Here is a 10,791-nt window from a genome sequence, read left to right on the forward strand (position 1 = left end):
CATTGAAGAATGAAGGTGGGAATAGCTTTTCAAGGTGGCATAATGTCAACGAAACTCTTTCTTGTATTTGCTCCAGCTCACAAACTGTGTTGCTAGTTGAGCACACATAATTGAAGAAGTTACAAAGTTCAATCAACACGAGCACAACATTCTTGGGAAGATACCTGTAAAAAGTGATGAAGTGGCACCTTTAATTATGTTAAGAGGAAGCGTGACTTGGGTTAAGTAATATAATTGTGTTACAAGGGTATACCATCGGGCTGCAATAGGAAGAAGTCGTTGCATAAGAATGTGGCAGTCGTGGCTCTTAAGACCCTATAGTTGTTGTTGTTGTACCCTAACACGATGCGATAAGTTCGAATTGAATCCATAAGGTGGTCGTAGATCCTTTAACACAGATAGGAAGATTCATTTTTCTGGGTTACTCATAGTGTACATAGCAGCAGGCAAGTATATAGAACCCCTCGGACCGGAGACCGGATGCAAAGAATTGCGTATTTGTAGTAACTGCAAGTATTTCCTTGTGTTGAGATTATCCTTTGTTTTTCCTTTAGTCCCCAACAATGTATACAATACAATCTCACACACATTCTTTTTAATGTACATCAAGTCGAGGTTGTGACGTACTTCGTTCTCGGCCCAATAAGGGAGCTCGAACAGAATGCTCATTTTTTTCTATGTACGTTGGTTCACATCTACATCGTGGATACGCTTTTGGAATCACTGTGCAACAACCTTCTGAATAAGATCAACCTTACAGTACTCAGTTCGCACATCCTGAAACTGCTGGTGCAGTTCATTGGAAGTCAAGCGAGACGGCTTTGTCTCAAAGTCCATCATACCGTCAAATGCATGCTTATGATAACGCATTCTATGCCCACTCGGTAGGAACCTTCGATGCCCACAGTAGCTATATTTGTGGCCAACTTTTAGATACCTGGAATGAGTTTTCACACCACAAACAGGACATGCATTCGCCTCACGAGTTGGCCACCCTGACAACATACCATAACCTGGAAAATCACTGATGGTCCACAGCAACGTAGCTCGCATTTGGAAGTCCTCTTTGCTTCTCGCATCGTATGTCCGAACACCGTCATACCAAAGCTCCTTCAACTCATCCATCAAAGGTTGAAGGAAGACGTCGATCCGATCCCCCGGGCCTTGCGGACCATCTATAATTGTTAGATAGGATGAACGATGGTTGCTTCATGCATAGCCATGGTGATAGATTATATATCACAAGTACTACGGGCCAAATGCTGTAGCTGACGCTCATATTTTCAAAGGGGTTGAAACCGTCGGTGGCCAACCCAAGGCGTACGTTGTGAATATCCTCAGCAAACGTGGGGTACCGATGATCAAACCCCTTCCACGCAGGACTATCTGCTAGGTGACGCATCTTGCCATCATCGACACGCCCTTTGGCATGCCATCGTATAGAAGATGCAGTTTTGGAAGATAAGAACCATCTCTGCAATCGGGGAATCAACGGAAAGTACCTCAACTGCTTCACGGGAGATCTATCTTTACCCTGTGTGAATCTTTTCTCCCCATACACAACACAAGCATCACGGTGAACATCTTCCCCGATAAACAACATGCAATTGTTGATGCATGCATGGATAGTCTTGCATGTGAACCCCAAGTCCTTCGTGATCTTGTTAGCCTCGTAGAAGTTCTTCGGGAGGACAACATCGTCTGGAAGTGCATCCCTTAACAACTCTAACAACAAGTCAATAGATTTATTAGACCAGTGGCACAAAACCTTCAAGTGTAAAAGGCGAGTGATAAACGAGAGTCTGCTCATTTTTTTGCACCCTGGTATAAGCTATTTCTCTACATCTTCTAACATTTTTCTGTACCCCTTACTGTCATGATGTATATGCTCATCCTCCTTATCATTAAGAGGTTCGGCGTTACTGGGCCCCGGCCCGGTGTCCTCTGCTGTTGCGCACTATTGCAACAGAAGATCTAGTTCATCCTCCCAACGGATTGGAACAATGTCTTCTACAACCGCATAGTTCACCTCTCCTTCCCCATGACAAGTCCAGACCTTGTAGGATTGGTCTAATCCATAGCGAATACAATGGAGCAAGATATCCCTACGAGATTTTGTTATGCGATTTTCACATGACGTACAGGGACAATAGATGGAAGCATCAGAGTTCCTATCTTTGAACGCAAAATCTAAGAAAGCCCTGACCCCATCCAAATATTGAGTGGAGATATGGTTCGCATCGCCTATCCAACTCCTATCCATCTAAAAAGGCAATATGCATGTGATTCCATTAACATAACATGCATTCAAACTCGTAATGTTCAAGTCTTGATACGGGCGTGCACCCTCAATTTAAAAGAACAAAGTTATAGCATCGGATTTAAGAAACTGCATTCTGGTACCTATAAGTCCATGTACTGCACTTATAAGTAAAACATAACATTCATCACAACATTAAGGCTCATGGTTTAAAATCAGCCATTTTCTCCACTTAAGAACCTTTTATGGATGCAATTTAATGAGAACTGAATGATTTCTACGCTCCGCAAAAAATTCTGATCCGTTATCTCTAGATACTAGAGTAGCAAGAATTATCCATACCCTACTTGTGTCAAGAAAAATTTCTAAATATTCTAAATTTTTCCTTGCCCTTTTGTACGAATATGAAAAAATCCTCAAATCTGATGAACAAAGAATATTTCAGGTTTGTGGGAATGCACACAACACTTAACTACACCACCACCCGAGAAAACATAGACCACTTAGAAGTTTTGCACAGTGGAAATGCATTAAAAAGAAATCAGATCTTCCGTTAAAACCAAGTATGCTTATCCTGCGTTCACACTGCACGCCTTTGTCTCCACAATTTAGTATCCTATAAAAAAAACACAAGTTAAATATGCACTCATTTTCAGTAAAAATAGCACAAACTACTACAAAAGTTAAACACGCACTACGTTGCAATATCCATTATTTATTGTAGGATTGAATTGGTACATATATATATCACTTTTAGTATAACATGCTGATGAAGGGACTGAAAATGCAATATAAGCCTTTGAATTAGTTCCTTCATTAATTTATCATAAGTTACTGTTGTTTCCCCTATAAATTCTAGGATATCGACACTATGTGAAATTAAAACACATACTAAAACCATGCAGCATATTTTTTCCCCGGGTATACATTATTTCATAAGAAGAACGAGGTTATTCACATTGTTTAGAAACAAATGACATTTATGTCTATGCAAGGCACATATTGTGTATTCATAACTAACACAAAATCTTCACAATATAAAGGGAAAACCGACGTTGTATACCTCCCTAACAGGAGTAAAAAATATCAAAAACATGGCCAAATACTTTTCGGTAGTTGCAAATCTTTCTTATGAAACCAGCAAGAATGTACTATTACATAAAATGTGTGTCGGGTCTCATACCAACTGTTTATTTAAATTTGAGATCAGAATCAGCTTTGATGTATCAATTTCCACCCTGATTTTAGGTGTTTTGTATGTTTAAAATCATCATTATCATGTTCCTCATCTAAACTCTATCCTAACTAGTCGTGGCTCTATTTAAGTCTAAGATACAATGATTAAATACATTATACAATATAGTGTTAGTTTTTTCAACCATTTAGATGTTTGCAAATGAACAATGAGATACTTGAAGCCCATAATCATGCAGGATTTAGATAAGATGACCTCCAGTTTTATAAGGTATTCAGAATTTCTGCAGCTAGAAGATAAAAAAAAACTAGAGACTAGGGTAGTACACATTTAAGGAATTTAGCCAAAATTACATAACAGCAGACCTGAAAAGGAGACTATAGAAACAGTAGGTTTGAGCTGGAGAAAACTTAAAGAAAGAGAAATATGCTTTTCGTATCCTTATTTAATCGGTAAATACAGACTAAACCGCAATAAATATAACTAATTAACAAAAAAATACAGGCTTTGCACCTTAGCAATCCATTTACAACTATGCTACCTCCAACCTTTTATACATGCCGGTGTTTAAGGCCTATCCCTAATACTGAATCATAAGTTATACAATAAATTCGCAGAACAACAATATATTGTAAGATTGGAAGTGTAAACAATGCTATTTCAATCCATTCATAGAGATGAAATGGAAAACATATCCAACACTATAACATACAACATTTAAGTGGAAATCTGAACAATTATCAAGTGAGTTGTGTAAGGTATCTCCATTCCTGATCTACATTTTGGTTTAACCTATTATGCTTTATCAATCAGAATTCATTTACTAAATTCAAATCTCTTCCCCTTTTCTATTTTTCCTGTTTATTGAATCCAAATTCACAAGCACCTATTGAGCTGAACAAATTGATTCCTCAAATATACAAACTGAACATTGAACTACACCTAATGCCATCACTTGATCATTCATATCCCAAACTAACTAGGCGTACGAATCACACTAAAAACCTTACTGATTTTATGTTTTCCTCATTGAGTAGCAAATATCAAACAGTAAAACCACAACAAATCATCATCAAAACTATAATTATCCATCGTTTCCCTAACAAAAACCAAAAATGCCCATAACACATTACATCCGATATCGAAACCCAGAACGGCAAAAGTTGCACATAACCTAGGGCAGCCCGCTGTGTAGATTTCAACTACGGAATCTCGTTCTAAATTTAGTTCAACTAAATCATACCAATCCCTGGAGAAATCCTAGAGTCTTACTAGATATCATCAACAAACGATCTTTCTGCAAAAAAAATTAAAAAAATCAACCTCAAAAACTTGCTCTAGACACAGACATGAACAAAGAGAAAGCAATCATGGCATACCCAAACCCGTATGAACCTAAAGAATGACCCAAACCCGTATGAACCTAAAGAAGCCAATTTTTTGTGTTCCTCAAAATATCAGTTTGAGAATGCAACGGACGAAAAACCGTAGGTCCACACTGAATCTTATTGGACAAAACCTAAATACCTTACCTGAACGCCGGCGCCGGAGTAGCTTGTCAATCCAACCAATTTGACGATGAGGGTTGTGTCGGCGGAAGGAGGGGGGAGTACAGTGCAGTGCGAGGGAGGGAGGAGAACAACGAGAGAGAGAGAAGGTGTGCCCTAATTTCTATATTTGAGATTTTTGGGTGAAGAGTTACCAATGCGTGTTTATATATATATATATATTATTTTTTTTGAAAATTTCAAATATTAAATTTAAATGGAAAAAATAAATTAATATCATTAGTTACGAAATTTGATCGTAACTAATATTATTTCGACCAAAGTTTTCTTTCTTCTTAATTGTTACATAAAATTCTGCGTAACAACTGTGCCTGAAACGTTGACCGAACAAAAATTGTTTTGTCACGGTTTTTATTGTAACCAAAATATCTATTTGTTACGATGATATTGTTACGAACCCTCAGCCCGTGGTTAATACCCTGTTTTTTGGTAGTGCATTTTCATCCATCTTCATCCAAGTTCACTAGTATATATTATGGGGCCGATCGACGTCGGCCGAGAGCGTATAATTTTCTTTTTTTTTGTGTGTGTGTGTAAAATATCGAAATTTGGATTATGATAACCTAATAATAAAAGAATATTACATCTATATTTACATCTCCTTCATTTATGCATAGATTTATAATTGTCTTATTTATCATGTAAGCTAAATTACTTATCCACCCCTACACATAATCTTGATTGTTTATTCATTTTCAGATCCTATGACCATGATTGATTCAGGATGATCCTGAATTTATAATTCAGAACCATATGGGAACTGTCAAAAGTAATACTTATGAATCCAAATGTTGGTCAAAATATATCAAAATATGAAAATAAAATAAGATTGAGATAGTAACATATCAATATTATTGACTAAAAACCAATAATTCAATGCATCGTCTCATTTAGGACGTTGGTGCATCCTAAAATATAAACTATAATAGAAAGTCCAAAGTCAAAGCTCCCTACACATATGTGTTGATATTTCCTAGGAATTGAGTTATGCATTTTGCTTCCTCTTGATATTTCCACTTATACGGGCATGGTTGATAACCGTTTAATATTTTAATCAATTGTTGAAAATTTAATTTATAATTAAACTCATGGTTTCTCAAAATCGATTATTTGGTGAGTGACAAATATGATGGATCATGAAAAAATAACTAAATGAATTATCATTTAATTGGATTTTGTGTGAATTATCAGATGAATTAACTATAGTGAGCTAAATTGAACTTACGTAAAGTGTATAAAGTGTTTAGCAAAAATAGTCGGACACAAGTTGTGTATAGTTCAGTTAGATTAGAGTTGGACATGGCTAAAATAATTTTAAATTGTCCTTTGGCCATGGGTTCAAATGAGATTGTGGACATGATCATGAATTTGAAATTTGGATTTTGGACTTGACTTGGTGAAACCAAACATGTTCATCTCATAGCTCGGGTTAAATATGATTTTTTATCATGAAATTACGTAAAAATTCAAGTACATGATTTAATCATGAAATTAGATATAAGCCCAAATATATGAAAATCGATTTTGATTCAACGTGTTTAATATATAACACAATGTCTATTTTTGAATTTTAAAAATGACATTTATAACCATTATACCGAACATTATACCATGTGTTGACATATTGAATAGATAAAATTGTCCATAATTTTTATGTGATTTCGAAATTCAACGTAAATTTTCTTTATACTTTAAAAAATTGTATTATGTCCACTTATATCTTAAAAATTCTTGCATAAAACCCTCTTCATGCAAAAAAAAATATAGATAGAAAATCATCTTATTATCACACAAAAAATATAAAAAGAGGTTCATGCAATATTTTTTAAAAGTATAAGAAGACGTCATTCCATTTTTAAAGTACAGAATTGTACGCTGAATTTTGAAACTATATGAGAATTATTTGGTGCTTTTAATATGACATTCATGGTGTTATATGTTAAAATAAGAATGTTATGATACTTTTGTCTTTTATATGTTATATATAAATTAATTTATTTTTTATAATAATATATTTGTAAATTAAATAAATAAAAATAAAAATATTTTAATATTAATACACAATTATTTTTAATATAATAAAAAATAAATAATTTTTAAATAAGATATACAAAAATAATACTTCTCCCATCCTGTCGTAAAGTATACATATTTTTATTTTGATTGTCTCACAAAGAAATCATTTAATTAAATATCTTATTTTTTTTCACAAATATTTATATTTTTACTATCACATCATTATTTTCACACCAAAAAGTAAGAAAATAATTATTTTTATATTACTTTTAACTATCCACTATAATTAAAATACTACTCCCTCTGTCCATTTACAAAAATTACATTTACTTTTGGCTCGGTGTTTAAGAAATAATAGTCTTTTAATTATAGTGAGTAGTTAAAAGTAGTATAATGATATTTTTGCCCTTACTTTTTTGTGTAAAAGTAACGATGTGATGTAAAGTAAGGGTATTTGTGAAAAAAGTAGGGTATTTAATAAAATGTAAACTTTGTAATTGCACGTCCCAAAATAGAAACATGTAAACTTTGTAAGCGGACGGAGAGAGTATTATTTTTTTAAACTCCGCATCAAAAGTAATATATACTTATTAGTTGGAGTCCGAACTAAGGAGTACTCCCTCCGTCCCGGTAAAGATGAACCATTTGGTTATGGATACAATATTTTAGATAGTTTAAATTAGTAAATTATTAATAATAAGTTATGATATTATTTTGTTATTTTTTATATGAGTAGTGTTGTTGATATTTTAAATATTTTTGTATTATATCTCAATAAAGTCTATGCAATATGAATATCATTTTGTAGATAATAAAATTGTATATAATACAAATAAATAAAAAAAATATATTTATTTATATAAAATTAACTTAAAACTATTTTATAAAAAACAAGAAGTTTTAAATATAGATAAAAATAATTTGTTTATTAAGAAGATGAATAAAAATAAAAGAGTTTTGAATATGTCATTTTTTTTAAATAAATTTAAAATAAATAAATTTACTAAAAATATAAAAAAAATTATATTTATGGAAAAAAAAAAAAAAAAAAAAGTTATATGTAACAGTACGGAGCGAGTATAATTCAATAGTTGATTGAGTTGTGGACATTAGACTCATCAATCTCTATTGGCAACGAAATCGAGCTATCACCCATTATACACATAAACATCACAATGATTTTAGTCATCAATTACTAAGACATTTTGTACACACTAAAAATTAATTGGGCCGCACCAATACAAGTACAACCCAAGTATAAGGAGATTCGCGGTCTAACGGAAGATCTAAATCAACGAACGGATCTGCGGGGCTATCCAACCCAATGACCCAACTCGACAAAAGAGGTGGGAAGGTCAAAGAACTGGCTAGAAAAGTGATTAAATTTATTGAAAAAAAATTAGGGATAAAACTTTATTTAAACAAATTCAAAATAAACAAATAAAATTATGAACAGATTATGCAGAGATCACAAGCCAGATACCATTATTCAGCTTCTTCATTTTACTTTTCCTTTAATTTTTTGTTGGCATTTTTTATTCAAGAATACTGTATTTTTCTTTAATTTTTTTTCAAGTTTTAGCTTTCCTTTTTCAAGTTTCTTCCTTGTTTTACTAGTTTTATACTACTTTCCTGCACTTTGATTATTTGTTAATCGCGAGATAATTCGAATCATTTTTTTAAGATGTCGGGAACCCTTCGATACAAATTGATTCTGGAAGGCTTTCGATTAAGCTGCCGAAGATAATTTTTACGACAACAACTATATTTATATAAATATTTTTTAGGATTTGTTTCTTTTGCAATAAATTTCAAGTTTATATTATTTGACTCTACGTTTTTTAAAACAAAAAATATTTTTTTTTTCTTACAAAATATTTTATTATATATTATTTTAATATCAAATTCAAATCAATTTTTTCTCAAAGATATGAAAAGAAACATAAATTTATGAAAAGTATATATATATTTTTAAAAAATTATGCTTCTTTTTAATTTGATTTGAAAATATTAAATTATAATTTGACATTAAAATAATATTTAATAAAATAAGAGAAAAAAAATGGTGAATTATTTTTTTGAAAAAAAGCCCAATACATCTTTTGAACAGAATAATATTTACATGTTTCATCTTTCACTTTTTAAGTACACTTAATAAATATAAATCAATTTTTAATTTTTTATATGGCTCACTCAAAAATTTTATATTTTTATCTCTCTTATCAATAAAAAATATTTTTTTCTATATTCAAAACTTTTCATTTTTTATAAAATTAATTTTAAGTTAATTATAAATAAATAAATATATTTTTATTTATTGTATTATATAAAATTTTATTATCTACAAAATAATATTCATATTTCATATATTTTATTGAGATATAATTATAAAAATATTTAAAATACTAACGACACTGCTAATTATTAATAACTTACTAATTACACTAGATAAAATACCGCATTTTCAACCAAAGAGGTCATTCTTGTTGGGACGGGAGAGTATATTATAAATACTTATTATTTTTATATTATTTACACAATTTTATATAATTTATATAAAAAAATTCCTTTCAAATTAACACACAAAACAAACGAAGCACAATTTTTTTTTCAAAGAACATAGTCTAAATAGTAAAATTTGAGAGTTTGATGAAAGAAAACACACTTTCAATAATCTATTCTTCTAATATTATATTTCAGTTGCGATTTCAAAAAATAATAATAAACAAATTATTTTTTGTAAAATTAAAAAAAGTGAAATAAGTTTAAAATACTCATTACAAAAAGTAAAATAATTAAATATTCAAAAATAGTATATTTTATACTCTTGATACAATTATCTGTACCAATAAAAGATCGAATTATTTTAAAGTTATCAATACAATCAATTACATAAAAAATAATAAAATAATATTATAACTCACTATTATTTTTTATATCTCACTTTTTGTATTTAATTTATTATAAATATGAGAATTTAATTAAAGTATAATTAATAAGTATATTAAAATAAATAATTATTGTATAATAAAATTAATTATAAATAAAAATTAAAATAATTATACATAAAATTAATATTAAAAAATTATTATAAATTATAAAATTTAAAATATAATTAAAATAAATAATTATATTTTTAAAAAATAAATAAAATAAGGCGTACAAAAATAAAAATATTAAAAAAATAATATAAAATTATTAATTAATTAAATAACATTATTTTAAATTAAATATCGTTGCAAACAAACCATGGTGTTGGCAAAATTTGAAATGACTTTTATAGGTCTGCCTACAGAAGTGAATGTGTTAATGAGGAATTTGGGTATGGAGTTTGAAGGTAGCAGCAGGACGACAGTGTGCAGCTGCAGCTGCTGCAGTGCAGTGCAGTACGTATGCGACGACTGGTCTTCATGGGCAGGTAGAGATAGAAAGAGAAAACCCCAAAAAAACCCGGTTTGATCTCTTCTGCTTCCACACACTCGCTCTCTTCCTCCCTCTAAAAAGTTGGTCACGTGACAGATGATGACACAGACAGAAAGTAAGAGAGAGAGAGAGAGAAGCACAGTAGCAGACCAAACCCCAAAGTAAACCCCCTTTTTTTAATTAATTAATAAATAATAATAATAATGATACTGGTGCTGCAGCTGCCGCCCGCCTGCAGCTAGCAGAGCAGACTGGCCCCTCTCTGTCCTCTCCAGATTCTTTTTCTTTCTCACACATCTTCACCACTGACAGCGACATCACCGAGAAGA

The 10,791-nt window shown here is 31.2% G+C and overlaps 1 protein-coding gene across 1 annotated transcript; it reads right to left on the reverse strand.

Moving 5' to 3' along the window:
* Positions 1 to 720: 720 nt before the first annotated feature.
* LOC127251232 (uncharacterized) lies at positions 721 to 10,780 on the reverse strand. Its single transcript, XM_051274843.1, has 5 exons — positions 10,673 to 10,780; positions 2,057 to 2,263; positions 1,844 to 1,957; positions 1,300 to 1,768; positions 721 to 1,175 (listed from the first exon to the last, which is right to left on the reverse strand). The coding sequence occupies exons 1-5, from the start codon at positions 10,778 to 10,780 to the stop codon at positions 721 to 723; spliced, it is 1,353 nt and encodes a 450-aa protein (XP_051130800.1).
* Between the last annotated feature and the right edge of the window lie 11 nt (positions 10,781 to 10,791).

The sequence above is a fragment of the Andrographis paniculata genome, unplaced genomic scaffold (genome assembly GCF_009805555.1).
Source record: "Andrographis paniculata isolate CXL003 unplaced genomic scaffold, ASM980555v1 Contig43END, whole genome shotgun sequence".
NCBI classification, from domain to species: domain Eukaryota; kingdom Viridiplantae; phylum Streptophyta; class Magnoliopsida; order Lamiales; family Acanthaceae; genus Andrographis; species Andrographis paniculata.

Bases quoted from the DNA above. Each gene is read 5' to 3' on its own strand.
- LOC127251232 (XM_051274843.1), bottom strand. From the start codon at position 10,780: ATGTCGCTGTCAGTGGTGAAGATGTGTGAGAAAGAAAAAGAATCTGGA. The intron at 1,958-2,056 runs GTCTGGACTTGT...CTGTTGCAATAG, and splicing joins GATTAGACCAATCCTACAAG to TGCGCAACAGCAGAGGACAC. The intron at 1,769-1,843 runs GTAGAGAAATAG...TTACACTTGAAG, and splicing joins ACAGAAAAATGTTAGAAGAT to GTTTTGTGCCACTGGTCTAA.